The 17,271-nt window shown below is 37.4% G+C and overlaps 1 protein-coding gene and 1 long non-coding RNA gene across 4 annotated transcripts in view; one reads left to right on the forward strand and one right to left on the reverse strand.

Annotated features, from left to right (window-relative positions):
- Positions 1–4,839: 4,839 nt before the first annotated feature.
- On the reverse strand, positions 4,840–11,959 carry SPP1 (secreted phosphoprotein 1). Its single transcript, XM_055434980.2, has 7 exons — positions 11,849–11,959; positions 10,681–10,748; positions 10,520–10,558; positions 7,967–8,047; positions 7,370–7,411; positions 6,300–6,584; positions 4,840–5,601 (listed from the first exon to the last, which is right to left on the reverse strand). Exons 2-7 carry the CDS (start codon positions 10,732–10,734, stop codon positions 5,278–5,280), a joined length of 825 nt encoding a protein of 274 aa, XP_055290955.1. The 5' UTR covers positions 10,735–10,748; positions 11,849–11,959; the 3' UTR covers positions 4,840–5,277.
- Positions 11,960–14,220: 2,261 nt separating this feature from the next.
- Positions 14,221–17,271, forward strand: part of LOC148777826 (uncharacterized) — a 250,697-nt gene continuing 247,646 nt past the window's right edge. For 2 of the 3 annotated variants that reach the window (XR_016037431.1, XR_016037430.1), the window contains exon 1: positions 14,221–14,309. This is a non-coding gene — a long non-coding RNA (uncharacterized LOC148777826). The remainder of the gene's footprint in view (positions 14,310–17,271) is intronic. The other variant, XR_016037432.1, reaches the window with a different exon arrangement.

Below are 17,271 nucleotides of genomic sequence, written 5' to 3' on the forward strand. Positions count from 1 at the left end.
CTTGCAGAACATTCAGAGCAGCTCACTCTCCAGCTGGTCGTGCTGTCATTCTGGCAGGCAGGTCCTACTCAGTCTCCTGCTCAGTCATGGCCCATAGTTTCCTGAGTAGACCTAGGCACTCCAGTGGAAAGTGCCCTGTTTGACAACTTCAGCCCACCAGCTATGGACCAGGTCTGGCCCAAGGTAACACCACAAACTGCACACTGTCTTTAATGAAGTCTGAATCTCAGCCCTGGGGAGAGGGCCCCTCTTTCCAAATTGTTCCTTGAGTACTCTCAATCCTAGGGTAGACTTCCCAGGTGGTGCAGTGGTAAACAAGTCTGGATTTTTTAGATTCTGTGTATAGGTGAGATCATATAGTATGTGTCTTTCAGTGCCTTGTCTTATTTCACTTAGCATAATGTCTTCTAGGTTCATCTGCATGCATGTGTGTGTCAGTACTGTCTTTCCATATATATGCATTAGTATATGATATTTGTCTTTCTCTTTCTGACTTACTCCACTGTGTATAATATAACAGTTCATCCACTTCACTAGAACTGACTCAAATGTGTTCCTTTTTATAGCTCCAGTATATTCTTCCTAGAAAATTCCATCTACCAAGGAGCCTACCAGGTTACAGTCCAGGGGTTGCAAAGAGTCAGATATGACTGAGCAAGCAGGTAATCCTATGGTATTGTTAAGGTGATTTTTTTTTTTAATGTCCTCTGGTTCATCCCCAGCTTCTTGTTAATAAGTCTTTATGTTAAATTTTCCCTTTTTAAATAACTGATGTGTTCCTTGTCTTCTCACTGAATCTTAACTGATACAGTGCAGAGGATTATCTTTAATGGTACCACCATTCAAAACTGCAGTTTCAGGATTAACTTGGTCATGTCCTTGGATTTGAGTATAGTGCTAAACCACTTACCAATGGGAAATGGATTCTTGTCTTCTTTGGTACACCATAACAATTAATAAAGATATTACCTACAGTTTTTTGTGTTGAACTGACAATTAAAGCAAGGATATTGGGAGTCCAATATACTTGACTAATGATGACAACAAGGATGGTGGTGTCTTGGTCTGTTTGGGCTACTATGGACTGGTGCCTTACAAATACCAACAGTTATGGAGGCTGCAAAGTGCAAGATCAAAGCATCAGTAGATTTGGTGTAGCTTGCTTTTTGGTTCACTCTATTTATTTCAGTCAAGAAGCAACAGTTAGAATCAGACATGGAACAACAGAATGGTTCCAAATTGGGAAAGGAGTACATCAAGGCTGTATATTGTCACACTGCTTATGTAACTTCTATGCAGAGTACGTTATGCAAAGCACAAGATAGAATCAAGATTGCCAGGAGAAATATCAATAACCTCAGATATGCAGATGACACCACCCTTATGGCAGAAAGCAAAGAGGAACTAAAGAGCCTCTTGATGAAGGTGAAAAAGCAGAATGAAAAAACTGGCTTAAAATTCAACATTCAAAAAATGAAGATCATGGCATCCAGTCCCATCACTTCATGGCAAATAGATGGGGAAACAATGGAAACAGTGACAGACTTTATTTTCTTATGCTCCAACATAACTGCAGATGGCGACGGCAACCATGAAATTAAAAGATGCTTGCTCCTTGGAAGAAAAGCTATGACAAACTAGACAGCATTTTAAAAAGCAGAGACATTACTTTGCCAATAAAGGTCCATCTAGTCAAAGCTGTGGTTTTCCCAGTAGTCATGTATGGATGTGAGAGTTGGACCATAAAGAAGGCTGAGTGCCAAAGAATTGATGCTTTTGAACTGTGGTGTTGGAGAAGACTCTTGAGAGTCCCTTGGACAGCAAGGATATCAAACCAGTTAATCCTGAAGGAAATCAGTCCTGAATATTCATTGGAAGGATCTGAAGCTGAGTTTGAGTGAACTCCAGGAGCTGGTGATGGACAGGGAGGCCTGGCGTGCTGTAGATGGGGACGCAAAGAGTCGGACACGATTGAGTGACTGAAATGAACTGAACTGAAGCTCCAATAATTTGGCCACCTAATACAAAGAGCTGACTCACTAGAAAAGACCCTGATCCTGGGAAAGATTGAAGATAGGAGGAGAAGGGGTTGACAGAGGACAAGATGGTTGGATGACATCATTGACTCAATGGATATGAGTTTGAGCAAGCTCCAGGAGATGGTGATGGACAGGGAAGCCTGGCATGCTGCTGTCCATGGGGTTGCAAAGAGTTGGCCATAACTGAGCAACTGAACAACAACAAATATATTTATTTGCTGATACCACAGTGTTTTTATTAGGGAGGCTTTATGGTCTTAATATTTGCTAGGGCTAGTTTTCACTTACTGCTTTTATTTTTCAGGATTTTCCTTCATATTGTTTTATGTTTACTTTTCCATATGGATTATAGAATTAGCTTGCATAGCTTCAGGGAAAAAATGACTTTTATTTTATTTGGAATTACATTGCATTTATATATTATGAAGGGAGTACTGATATGTTAATGATGGGTTTTCCTGTGTGAGAATAAACAGAGCGTTTCCATTTGTTTCAGGCCTCTTGTTTTTTTGGTTTACAGGAGTGTTTCACAGTTTTCCAAAATAGTTTTAGCACATTTTCTGTTAAGTATTTTTTCTTTGTTTCTGTATTAATAACATTATATCTTTTAAATGATCACTTAGTATTTTTTGTAAATATGCTTTCAGCTAAACTTTATATCTTGCTTCCTTATAGAACTTGTTAGTTGTTATTTTTAGTACTTATTCTCTGTTTTCTAGGTGAAGTATTAGTTTACATAAAAACATAAATTATTTCTCACTTCTTATGCATCTAAATGCTTATGATTGCTAGCTTATATCTCCACAGCTATAATAGCAAAGAGAAAGGAGAAGCTTACTTGGTCCTTGTTCTTAATGGAAATACCGGTAATGCTTCTTCATTAATAACGATGCCAGTATTCGGACAGAGATCTAATCATATGACATCTTTCTGTCTAGATTTAATGATATGGTCCATTATAGGAAAGAATTTACTAATACTGAAGCATCACTGTCTGGAAATAAATCCTCCTGATTATGATGCATTCTTTAAACTTGATTTTAAATTCTGTTTGCTGGCATTTTATTTAGGATTTTCCCATTGCCAGTCACAAGTGAGACTGATTTATAGTTTTTTTTGTGTGTGTATGTGTGTGTTTGCAATCATTACTGGGTTTGTGTCAAAGTAATACTTGTTTTATAAAGGTCATTTGAGAGTTTTCCTTTACTGCTACAATTTAAATGGTATTTAGATTATCTAGTTTTTGAAGTTTTGATAAAATTCCACTGTAAAATCATTTGGACTTAGTTTTTATAGATAGTTTTTTTGATAACTTTTTCTTTTTCCACTATAGAAAATTTCCATTTGTGTTTTCTATGATTAGCAAAGTCAATTTTGGTAAATTGTATTTTCCTAGGAAATAATCCAATTCACCTAGATTTTCTGTTTGACCTGTGCAAAGTGAGTCACTTTTGATTTTTAAAATTTTTTCATGGCCTTGGTTATCTCCTTGTTTTTATTTCTTATTTGTTTTTCTCTCTTTCTTCCTTTATTGGGTCAGCTAGTCGTTTATCTATTGTGCTGATTTATTTTTTTAACAAAGAATCAGCATTTTGATTGATTAGTTTTATTGCTTTTCTGTTCTCTGCCTCATTACTTTTAACTTTATTATTTCCTTCCTTATGCTTTCTTTTCCTTTGTTGTTCTTTTCTAATTTTTAAGATGGGAACTCAATATATTTATATATTTATTTTCATTCTTTTATTTTGTTGTTGCTGCAAGAATTTAAGGCTATGGATTTCCTATGATCACCAGTTTAACTGTACTCTATTGAGTTTACATTTCATTACAACACTTTTTTAGAAATTCTGCAATTTAAAATTTTCCACTTTATCCCAAGAGCTGTTTAATAAAGAATTTAAAATTTTCCAATGGATTTCTAGTTTTAGGAAGAGCAGAGGAGCAAAGCATGAGATAAAGGCACGTGCTCCACTTCAGGTTTCCTGAACTTTTTGTTTTGAATGAAGTTGAAAATTTTGAGTATTAGATGAAACTGTAGCAGCAGCAGCAGCATTTAGGTTTTTTCCAATAAAAAAAAGGACTATTTGTTCCATATCTACAGATGATCAGAGTAGCTATGGGAACTACCAAGTTGTCATCCAAGGGCAAGAAAGCAATAAACTTATTGAGAGAATTAATGGAGAATGGTAAGAAACAGTAAAAATTGATTTGTTGTTGCATCTAGGCACTCATTAGCTTTTCTTTTTTGAAAAAAAGATTTATTTATTTTTGGCTGCTGGGTCTCTGTTGTTGCATGCAGGCTATCTCTAGTTGTGGGGAGCGGGGGCTATTGTTGGTTGCAGTGCAGGAGCTTCTCGTTGTGGCGGCTTCTCCTGTTGTGGAGCAAAGGCTCCAGGCATGTGGGCTCAGTAGTTGTGGTGCTCAGGCTGCATGTGGGCTCTTCCTGGATCGGGAATTGAACCCACGTCCCCTGCATTGGCAGGAGGATTCTTAACCACTAAGCCACTACAGAAGCCCTTATTAACTTTTGTATCAGCTTTGTGAAAATTAGAAAAAGGTTGCTTTCATCTACTGGAATTGACCCATGGACCCCTGCATGGTTGGAACGTTCCTGATTGAATATCAACCCCTGCTTGACTCTTCTTTCCTCGACAGGAACTTTAGCTCAGTCAGAGGCTGTATAATTGACCCAGCAGGTCTGCCTTATGTCCAGCATGTTAATGTAATTAAAATGATTACATTTATAACTGCTAGGCAACTGTAGGAAACCAAATAAGAAACACGACTGATACCACCAGACTCTCATTACATTCAAGATAAAAGATTTATTCACACCAGCAAAAATAATCACAACAAAATATATACTAATTTAAAAAACAAAAAGATCATAGTGACATGAAATTTTATATTCTTTCTTAAAAGTGTGTAACAGTATTTTGTTTGCTTCTACATAAATTTCTATTCATAAAAGGGTAGCAAACATTAAAATGCTGTGATGGTTTGCATTTTTTATGTGGAAAGAATATAGACTAAACCCTGAAGCTTTTAGTTTATAAGGGTGTTACCATGAAGCCACACACTAAACTAATGATCCAAAACATGATCTGTTTCCAGATCTACACACATATACGTTCACCAACTAAGCTGAGAAATATGCATTTCATATTGTCTCCCACCCTGCTTTAATGTATCCTTTTCTTTTTACTAAAAGCAAAGTAAGACATTGTATTTTCTCCTTTCAATTGACCTCAGAAGAGGCACTATCTAATTCATGAGAAATGCGAATTTTCAGGTGTTTGTCTTCTTCTTCACTCTTATGATCCAGGTCTAGCTTGTCTTCAAGGCTATGGAATTCTTGGCTGAGTTTGGAATTTTCCTGACTCTCAATCACATTGGAATGTGTGTTGCTCTCATCCTTGGGCTTTGGCGTGAGTTCTTTGGAAAGCTCGCTACTGTTGGTTTCCTTGCTGTGGTCGTTCAGCTGACCCGTCTTCTTGGGTGCGTCATGCATCTCCTCGCTCTCTACGTGTGATGTGAAGTCCTCCTCTGTGACACCTGGACTCTGAATCACAGCACAAACAGGAGAAGAATTCAGTGAACAGCTAGGGAGGGAAGCACTGTAATTCTCTAATGCCTTCTAACTTCCACACCAAAGTATTCTATAAAAATGTCTAAATTTGGCTGAAGCAAAAAAAGGAAAGAAAATACTAGTATGTTACTTTTTTAAAAAACCAAGTCCTTTCATTATGTCATCTCCTTTAGTTTAATAAGTACATGAATTATGTTTGTGAGGAAATCTATGAGGTAGGTCTCATTATCTGTTTTACATAAAGAGAAAATGGATCGAAAGTTAAAAGTAAAGTCAATAGTAAATGGCAAGGCTATGTGCCATATCCAAATCCACTGACTGTAAAGTCAGTGTGATTTGCAACTCTCCAGTTCTTATGTGTTTAACTTCAAGATATGACCACTATATTGTGAAAATAATTACTCTTTTCCAAAATCTTTTTTAATTTAAAAAAGTGAATACAATAAGTGCTTTATAAGCAGGATTTGGAAAAATTGCATTGTGATTGAGAGACAAAATTAAGGAGAAATTATGTGAATTTGAACTCAAAAACCAAGTGGGAAAAGGTTTTGCATTCAGTGATCATAAAGTAATAATACTTGCTGAATGAATACATAAGTGAGCACGCAGACTCTAGTTTCCTAGAATTGGGCTCTAATCATAACCATCTGATGTGTTTATTCAAGATTTACCTGAACGTTAGATCGGCGGAACTTCTTAGATTTTGACTTCAGTCCATAAGCCACACTATCACCTCGGCCATCATTTGTGTTTTCTGTAGGGATAGGTGGAGTGAAAATTGTGATTGTTGGAATGTCAGTGGGAAAATCAGCTTCATCAGATTCATCAGAATGGTGAGATTCGTTGGAATGGTCAGAGTCGTCGGTGTTATCAGCATCGTCCTGGCTGTTTTCATCATCATCATCATCTAGGTCGTCTGTTTGCTCAGGGCTCTCGTTGGACTTACTTGGGAGGGTCTAGAAATCAAGATGGCCAGAAAAATGGGTGTCAGGGTTTTTATTGTCCCTTAGTCTTTACAGTGCATTAGTATTTTACTCTCTTTAGTTTTAGAACCTTTGTATTCACAACAAAGCACTTAATGGCTTTTAAATGCTAAAGTGAGCTTATTCCAATCTCCCCTTTAACACAAGGGTAAATGGAATCCTATTCTAAGGCATTTTTCTTCCTTTCTCATAAAAACTATTTTCATAGATATTTTCAAGCCAAATGTATGCGTTATAATATTTGTATCAATGACACTGTTTTTCCTTGTTCATATTAAACACTAATTTACCAAATTCAATGATCCAATAAATACAAATACATAATTGTGAGATTACCTTTTCTATTTGAAATGAGAATTCTCAGGGGATCAGAGAATCCATGTATTAATGCACACCCCCAAAACTAAAATCACCTCCCTATTAGCCTGGATAATCAAAAGGTGACTCTCTTATCCATGTGTCGAAACTATAGCTCAGTTAACCAGTTAATGTCTATTACACTTCTGATTTGTAAATATCCTGGGTAATTTATCTAACTTCTCTTATAGACTCTTAGCATCTTCAAATAGAATCTTTAGGAAAGCAAATTTAACTTATTCCTTTGCTTAGCAAATATATTAATAATTAGTCCCAATAAAAACCAGTTTCTGGAGGATTTGCTAATGGAGTTTTGCCAGAATTTGATCCTGGGCAATGTCATTAGGAGAAAGCATGCCTTCTAAGGCACAACAGACATCAGAATCAAAGTGAAAACTCACATTTTGTTTGTTGTCATCAGTTTCCTCAGAGGACACAGAATTCTGAAGAAGAAAAGACACGAATCAGTGTACATCATACACACTTAACTTTTTTATTCAAAAGTTAGCTTTTCCCATCCAAAGCAGGTCTTATTTTTCTAGCCTCATTGGTGGAAGGATTAATCAGGAAGACAACCTGACAGATCAATTGGTGTCCTAAGCTCACATTTACAAACAGGCAGGAAAGTGAAGTGAAGTTGCTCAGTCGTGTCCGACTCTTTGCGACCCCATCGACTGTAGCCTACCAGGCTCCTCAGTCCATGGAAATTTTCCAGGCAAGAGTACTAGAGTGGGTTGCCATTTCCTTTTCCAGGGAATCTTCCCGACCCAGGGATTGAACCCGGGTCTCCCATGTTGCAGGCAGATGCTTTACCATCTGAGCCACCAGGGAAGCCATTGCAGGTGGATTCTTTACCAACTGAGCTATCAGGGAAGCCCAACAGGCAGGAAAGATCAATTTAACCAGCCGAAATGGCCTGCTTGGTGGCTATTTTTTGTGGTGGTTGTTCTTTAATTGTGAGAATTTTAATATTTAGAGTTAATTAAAATGAAAAATACCTGAGGTGTTAGGAAAGTCTGCTTCTGAGATGGGTCAGGCTTTAGCCATGTTGCTACAGCATCTGGGTGTTTGTTGTTAAGCTACAAAAGAGAGTTGCATATTTGTCATTATTATTTTTTTTTATTAAAGAAACAGGGGTCTCTAAGTGATAAGCTGAAATAACAACTATTCTTCCCCAATCTTGACAGATAAGCATAATATGCATTATTTAGTCAATTAGAACCTTAGTGATGTCTTTCATAATTTATTCTTTCTGATAGATTCATTTAACAGACTTTTACATAGCACTTACTGTAAGCCAGGCACACTTTCAAAGTGACTTATAAATACTAATTCATTTAATCCTGAGATGAGTATCATCATCATCATTATTATTCCTTCAGCCTCTGTCCACGGAATTCTCCAGGCAAGAATACTGGAGTAGATAGCCATTCCTTTCTCCAGGGGATCTTCCTGACTGATCCAGGGATCAAACCCAGGTCTCCTGCACTGCAGGCAGATTCTTTAGCATCTGAGCCACCAGATGGGAAGCCCACAATAAAGTTAAGTGATAGTAAGTAGCAGAGCCAGGGTTTAAATCCAAAGGCTCCTCACACTGATGATACACTGCCCTCCTGTTCTATGTCTGATAGCTGAAATTCCTCAGATGAAACACAATTAAAGCAGAGGTGCCCTTAATTAGCACTGGTCTTCCTTTTTTCCTTCCTCTATGGAAGAAGAAACTCTCTCAGGCTGTGCTGTCGTGAATGGTATCCTCTAGCCATGAAACACATGGCTATTTAAGTTAATAAAGAAAACTATCTTCTCTGGCACTAGCTACATTGTGAGTGTACAAGTCACATGTATTTATGGCTACCGTAGTGGACAGTGCAGAAATATAATATCAACACCATTGCATAAAAGTTCTCTTGTTGTAAGCTGCCAAAGACATGAAAGGAATGATCTTTCACTCAGCCAAATTATTTATCTGGGAAATGACAATAAGATGCTAGTGCAGAGGAGTGAAAATGGCTCTGAATAAGTGTCATCTGGTGGGCTGCATGGCCCAGGGCAATCACTTCACATCTCTGTCACTGAGAAGAGTTACCCTAGGGGTTCCAAGAATTCTTTCACAGGCAAGGAGGGGAAGAAAGGAAGGAAACTGGTCAGTAGCACTTTGGGTTTCCCCATGTCTGGCTCTAACCAGAGCAGTTTCATATTGGACTTCTATGAAGGTTTCTGCTGAAAGAAGTGTTTTCTTTAACTAAAAAATGTGAAAACTACTGCTGTGCATGAGTTCAAAGGTTCCCTATTTTTTCTTTAAAATATATTTTTATATAAATATATATATAATATTTACACAAATGTTATAATTGATACATAATTAATATATTTTTCTGATGATATATGTAATCAGGCTTTATCTGTATTTATAAGGTAAATTTATAATTTTTAAAAAGTAATATGAAGAACATCCAGATAAGAAAAACAAACTAAAATTGCTCGGTAATCATATCACTCATAGATAACCAGTGTTTTCATCTTCAGGGGTGTCTCTTTATAGACTTTCCATACTTCCAACTAGCTCTACATTTCTAGGATTCTAGGAGGTTCTGCTCTCCACTTATCTCTTAAGTAACATTTAACCACTCACACTGCCATAGCTTCATATGCTTTTTATTCTATTAAAAAGGTACTAATTCTTGCCTCAAAGAGTGTGACCTCTATTTTCTCTGGAAATGTTAATTTTCTGGCTTATTATTGTGATTCAATACTTGTGTTCTTAGATCAGTTGGAAAACAGACACACTTACACATACCTATTTGCATATCCAAACACCCACTGCAGTACTTCTCCTAACATCTTCACTGAGCAATCTAACTGCAGTGACCTCAGACAGCTCTATATTGGCCTTTATTCTGTTTATCTGGAATAGAACCCTGTGTGCCTTTTTGTCCAAGCTCCTTGGGACAATACCCGTCTGTTGTTTGGCTGGCACGGTTTCACCTATTGTGGAGGGACAGGTACATCTATGGTGCTGGGTGGAATAATTATGAAGAGTTTGATTTAGTCTTATGTTTGGTTAGAAAAATCTAAAGTCATCTGATAAGCACAATAGATACAAACAGCATAAATATACTTTTTTAAGATAATGGGTTTCTTAGCAAATATCTTCAGAGATACTGTGAGTGTTATGGTTATGCCAACTCTCCAATACGTGAAGTGAATTTTAAACTTAGCTTGCCATTAAGTAAAGTGAAAGATGGAATTTTTTACTTTTAGAACTAGGTTGACTCACGGAAACAAAAGTCACACAACTTCACAGAACTCATTTTATAGAAATGATCGACCTAAAGCATCATTTTATTATATTAAGAAATCTAGTTTAAAGAGACTGTATTAATTAAAAGCAATTCTATGCTTGGTACTGCACTAGAACCATAGCAAGGACCCAATAAATACTTATTGGTTATTTTGTTTGACTGTGAAAATAAGTAAAATTGTCATATGTTTGTAGTACATCTTGCAGCAGTTGCATAAATAGCTTTATAGTAAACTAAAAAGATGCTTACCTGCTTTTCCTCAGAGCTGCCAGAATTGGTCTGTTTAACCTTTGAAATAGAAAGGTGAAGAAAGATTATAGTGTGAATGTGTTCCTAGCAACATTGAAACACATAATTCATTTATTTTAAGGACTTTTTTTTTTTTTTTTTAAAGATTCAGTTGTACTCACTGGAAGGGCGGAGGCAATGCCCAAGAGGCAGAAGCAAATCACTGCAATTCTCATGGTAATGATTTTTCCTGCAAAATATTTTGTGAGAAATATTTTATCTTTTCTAAGGTCAAAACAGTGATACTTTTTTTAGGCTACCACATTACAAAGTCATCACAAATAAATATGTATTTTGTGTGGAAATACTGGACAAATTTATTTTTAATATTATGATCTTTTGAGTTAATATTTGTACTGCCACCTCTATTTTCCATCTCTCACTATTAGGCAAGGGAGAGAGGAATTTTACAAGTCTATATTTATTCAACTTTAACATTTAGAGTTTCAGAGATTACACCATTACTATCTGATATCTCCAGCCATCTGAACCTAAAAACAGATCAGCAGTAATTGAATTAAAATAATAAAGCAAGAATATTTACTTTTCAGAGAGAATATTTACTTTTCAGAGAAGAAAAACACGAAGAGAGAAAATAAAAATAAGAAAGAGAAACTTGCTGTCTCCATTTTCCAACATGCATTTCAAATGTGATTTTCAACTTAAATTATTTAAAAGGTATTACTTAGGTGAAATGAAGCTGTCTCTAAAGTTAGTAAGTCAAGGTATTCTAGAAGTTTGAAATGAAAATGAAAACACTGAAGTCAACAGCTTTTCTATTTGTAAGTCTAAACAGTATCATATAGATATTTTGGTGAAATTTTAATAGCTAAATACAGAGGGGAAAATATTCAGAAAGGGTTTTTTTCCTTGAAAAAGGGATAAATCCAGTCATTAAAAATTAGCATTAACATCGGCTTATATGAATACTAAAAAGCATTTTCCTTTTAAATGTTCCATGGTCGTCTATCCATTTAAAATGATATATACAATCATCCCAAAGGGGCATAGAATTTTTCTTTTATTTCCTGTCTGAAAAAAGTAGTCTCAGTTCTTTTGAGGACTCCATGGAAATATTTTTAAATTTTATATTCGACTGTCTTTCAAAATAACCAGCCACCTTTCCTGCAGGACATCTGCCCTGGATCTGGCATGCATATTCAAAAGACAAGAACAACTTAAGTCTGATTAACAGTATTTACCATTATACTCTTCCTTACAAACTGACCTTCCCAATGAGACGAGGCAGTGAAGAGAGGACAGGAGTCATGGAGCAAACTGCAGGCTTACCTTGGTCTGTGGCGGCAGAGAAGAGTCCAGTCCCCCGTGATGCTGACGCAGTGCTCAGTGCTGCCCTCCCGGCCTGCTCTGCCTGCTGCTGACAACCAGGATCTCCCGGAATTTAAAGGCTGCTCCAGATGCTCTCCACCTACACAGGGGGCGGAGAGATGTGTCATGAGGCATTTTGCCACTACCCAGCCCACTTGCTCCCACACTTCCCCCTCTGGTTTTGTGGTCACAGAACAAACACATGCACACACACACACGCACACGCACGCAAACACCCACTACCCTGCAGTTAAAACATTACTTATGTACAATATCATTAACTATCTTTTTCGTTCATGGCACTGACTCTCAGCATCCTGGAAGGGCTTCTAGAGGGCCCATGAAAATGTAGGGGGAGGGAAAAAGAGTTTATTTCTGAGTTAGAAGAAAATATTATCTAAATCAGTCCTAGATAAAATTAAATAGATTTTTGTTTCTTTTGGTTTAAATAACAGATTAATGTGATATATGTATGTAACGGAATTATACTTATTTAAGAGGTACCAGGCTATTGTTCAGATACATACAAAGAGTTCAGATACCCTTCTTCCCTTTTTACTTAAGCTTCGCGTTTCACGTGTGCAGCAGCTTGTCATTTAGACAAATGGCATTAGAAACATTAAAATCCCCAGTCATGTTCATTAAATTGGATTCCAATGACTTTCAAGGACATGGATTTTTGTTGCATGGTTTGAATTATTTGGAGCTGATGGATCTGATAACTGCTATATAAAATAAAAGAATGGTAATTTATTCTCAGGTGGCAGAAGTAAAGCAGTTTATGACTGAGAGCAGGGTTACTGCTTGAGAGTGCTGTTTCAGGAGCCAGCATGTGGCTTTGAATTCTACTCTGCACAAATTAGCTGTGTGACCTTGGGCAAACCATTTAGCCTATCTATACTTGTTTCTTCGTCTGTCAAATGCAGAGTTCGTGGGGTTTTTTGAGAGATTTAAGTGAATTAGAATGTGTAAAACTAAAAATACCTCCCACATATTTGCAAATACCCTGCATATTTTAACCATATTTAATTGTATGTTAACAATTATTAAGATTTTTTAGGAGAAGGTAGTCATGATTTGTATTAACTCTAAATTGAATGGTTTATTGTAATGAGATCGGATATAAGATTTTTATACTGTACATCAACAGGATAATTTGCATGCCTCTGAAGGACTGGCTTAGATTTCTTAATAGTAATTTTCTAATTTTTCTCTCAGGATATATAAAATTTGTTACTGAATAAGAAAATAAAATTCTATATTAAAAAAAAACTTTACTGGGCATTTAAAAGGTGTTTGAAAGAAAATTATGGATGAAGGTTGAATATTGGAACAGAAATTAGGGATAGCAGAGTTCTGAGTTCATTTTAAACATTTAATATTGTTTCAAGATTACTTAACCTCTTCATCTGCCTTTCTCAGCTGTGAAATGGAGATTGCACTATTCATTTATCTCACACTTCCATTGTAAGAATCATGTAAAAAGTGAGAGTAAAGATAAATGGCCCTATTTATTATAATGGCCTATTTATTATAAATGGCCCTATGTACGATGTCAGCTCCTATTTACCAAAATTGCTTTTTAGAAAACTTTTATTTGGCAGCACCAGGTGCTAGGTGCATGTGGGATCTCTTAGTTGTGGCATGTGGGATCTAGTTCTTTGATCAGGGGTTCAACCCAGGCCCCCTGCATTGGGAGTGTGGAGTCTTAGATGCCGGGTCACCAGAGAAGTCCCTCCAATTTTGCTTTTAATATAAATATTAATTAAATAATGTTTTGATTATTTAATCAAAAATAATTTTTTAAAAATCGAAATTTAATTGATTAAATCCATAGGTTTGTAGATATTTGGTGGTGGGCTGAGGGTGGGGAGTGGGCAGAATATGTCTCTTAAATTGGATGCATTTCAAATAAATAGATGTTTTTGATTTGTGGGTTCTAAGCACACATTTTAACAACTCAAATGGCAGCTATCTCTATAAAATATAAAACACATAGGTTATAGAGTTGCAAAAACAGATTTCTTATTTCTGCTCTTAAAAACTGTTTCCCTTTAAACACATTACCCGTATAACTGTCATATTGTCAGTGTAGTGGAGGGAAGCTCACACATTCTAAAAAAAAAACCCCAAGATTTCCACAGGATTCACTATGGTTTACTTTGTGCCCACGGGAATGATTTAATAGGAAGTTAGAAAGTTATAGGAATAGATTCTGCTGGAGCCCAGCCATCTTGAGATGAACCATATGACCCATACGGCTCTTCCGGTCATAGCTCCAAATTACCACGCGGTGGCAGCGTTTCTGAGAAGCTCTTCACAGTCTGGCTGCGTCAGTGATTTCCGGCAGGACGGAACGTTCATGCGTTTAATGACTGAGCCATAAAACAACCGTGAGGCCCTCCATTTCTTGGAATGTCAGGTGAGGATCTATTTCCCAACAATGCCCCGCTACACATTAACAGGGGACACAGAGGCCAAGAGAAGAAAAACATTCCTTTCTGCGGTGTTGTCTTCGGCAACCCCAGGTGTAAGCTGTGGACTCCTTCCCTGTTTCCCACACTCGCTCAAGAGGTTGCTGATCGCGAGGCTCACTCAGAGTAAAGGCTTGTGAATTCGTGGTTAAAGAACACGTCTGGCATGGTCAGAGATGAGAGGATGAAATGGTTTGTGGTAGAGACGGTTCTGTAAAGTATGAGATGTATAGTGCGTCATTCTAATTGTTTTGAATAATTTTACTTATTATTTTATTTTTGGCCGAGGTGGGTCTTTGCTGCTGCTGGGCTTGTCTCTAGCTGTGGTGCCTGGGCTTCACACTGCAGTGGCGTCTCTTGTTGCGGAGCGCGGGCTCTCGAGTTCTCAGGCTTCAGTAGCTGCAGTTCCCCGGCTCCAGGGCACAGGCTCAGTAGTTGTGGCGCACAGGATTAGTCGCACCCGCGTCTCTTAGATTGGCAGGCGGGTTCTTGACCACTAAGACACTGAGGGATCCCCATTCTGATTTTTGAAGAGACTGCTGCTTCCAGCTTTTCATAATCAAACATGCTGCTGACACTCATTTTTTTTCTGAGTAAGATTTTCCAGCTGTCAGAATTAGCATGTTGAATGACTTGAATCAGAGAGGCTTGATCTGTAGCATTTCCACACTATTTCCATTCTTGAATTAGTTTAATCCTTGGTTGTTAGAATCAAAAGGTCAACATGATCAAATTCCTTGTAAATCTTGTATCCAGAAAGGGAATAAGTTTAGTGTTAAACTGAAATGAAGAGTGAGTTGTGATCATAAAATATAAACACTGTAAGAGGATGTATGGAGGCATAAAGAATATTATGGTTTTTTCCCACAAATTACATGAAAATTTTCATATAATAAGAAAATTTGTGTCCAACTGTTTTGGTGGACTTTATTATATTGACTTCTAGTTTATTTGGATATTTGTAATTATATTTCACTAAGTATAATCAACAATTTTGACTTTTTCAGCTTTGTAGATATTTTTCCCTTGAGTAAAGGTTCAGATAAAAAGCTGATCTTGTGCCGTTGCTATCTGTCATTGAGAAGTTGGGAATTATATTTAATTGGAAGACTACTATTCAATCACTTACTGATACGTAGTCTAGGGAAGAAGGGAATGATTTATTAGAGGCAGGGAAACAAGGGTTGATGATAAGTTTTAAAATTTATTTTTAATTGAAGGGTAGTTGCTTTACAATGTTTTGTTGGCTTCTGCCATACAACATGAATGAGCCATAAGTATACGTATATCCCCTCCCTCCTGAAGCTTCCCCCTCCCCCACTGTACCGCTCTAGGTTGTCACCGAGCACCGAGTGGAACTCCCTGTGTTATACAGCAACTTCCCATTAACTCTCTGCTTTACATATGGTCATGTACGTGTTTCAGTGCTGCCCTCGCAATTTGTCCCACTCTCTTCTTCCCGCACTGTGTCCACAAGTCTGTTCTCTATGTCTGGATCTTTCCTATCCTGCAGATAGGTTCATCAGTACTATTTTTCCAGATTCCATATGTATATGATGTTTGTTTTTCTCTTTCTGACTTACTCTGCTCTGTATAACAGGCAATATGTTCATCCACCTCAATACAGCTGACTCAAAAGGGAACTCTCTGGCATTGTTGCTGGGATGTAAGTTGATACGGCCACTATGGAGAGCAGTATGGATAATACTTTAAAAACTAGGAATAAAGCTACCATATGACCCAGCAATCCCATTACTGGACATATACCCTGAGAAAACTATAATTGAAAAATTGAAAAAGACACATGTACTCCAATGTTCATTGCAGTGCTGTATACAACAGCCAAGACATTGAAGCAACCTAAATGTCCATCAACAGATGAATGGATAAAGAAGTTGTGGTACATGCACACAATGGAATATTACTCAGCCATAAAAAGGAGCTCATTTGAAGTTTTTTAAAAGTTCAGACATGAAATTAGAATGTTTCAGAAATACAAAAAAAAAAAATCCCCCAAACTTTGTATCCTAGCTCAATAAATTAGGCAACAAAATTCAGCTCCTTAAAAAAATAGTCTTACTATCAGTAAACATTCTGTTCTGTTCCGTCGCTCAGTTGTGTCCGATTCTATGCGACCCCGTGGACTGTAGCCTACCAGGCTTCTCCGTCCATGGGATTCTCCAGGCAAGAATACTGGAGTGGGTTACCGTTTCCTTCTCCAGGGGATCTTCCCGACCCAGGGATCGAACCTGGGTCTCCCACATTGGAGGCAAACGCTTTAACCTCTGAGCCACCAGGGAAGCCCCCAGTAAACATTAGTGTCACTTAAAAGAAAAAAGTTTCATTTTAGACCCATAGAATTGTTATAGAGTAAGACCCTGATGCTGGGAAAGGTTGGGGGCGGGAGGAGAAGGGGACGACAGAGAATGAGATGGCTGGATGGCATCACCAACTCTATGGACATGAGTTTGAGTGAACTCTGGGAGTTGGTGGTGGACAGGGAGGCCTGGCGTGCTGTGATTCATGGGGTCGCAGAGAGTTGGACACGACTGAGCGACTGAACTGAACTGAACTGAAATAAATATTCAATAAATTGTTAATGAGTAAGCAATCAACTCTTCATCCATAGCAACTAATTGTGAGCATATAGTTCTTGTTTATCAATACAGTGCGTGAGTGCTATGCTTGAGTCGATATAGGTCTTATTCATGTTTGCATCTGCATTTTCCTGCTAGGACTCCATAAATGGGCAACAGTGAATGAAGGAACACTACTTTAATAATGCTTACACCCATGGGGGCTGCAACTAACACTTGATTTTACTATCAGCTCCAGGGAACTGCACAACTGCTGGGTCCTCAGAACAACTTATATATACATTTAAAAATGCTATTGCAGACTCTGAAGAGC

Source organism: Moschus berezovskii, chromosome 5, assembly GCF_049115385.1.
Source record: "Moschus berezovskii isolate FMDL1 chromosome 5, NW_MosBer_1.0, whole genome shotgun sequence".
Taxonomy (NCBI): Eukaryota; Metazoa; Chordata; class Mammalia; order Artiodactyla; family Moschidae; genus Moschus; species Moschus berezovskii.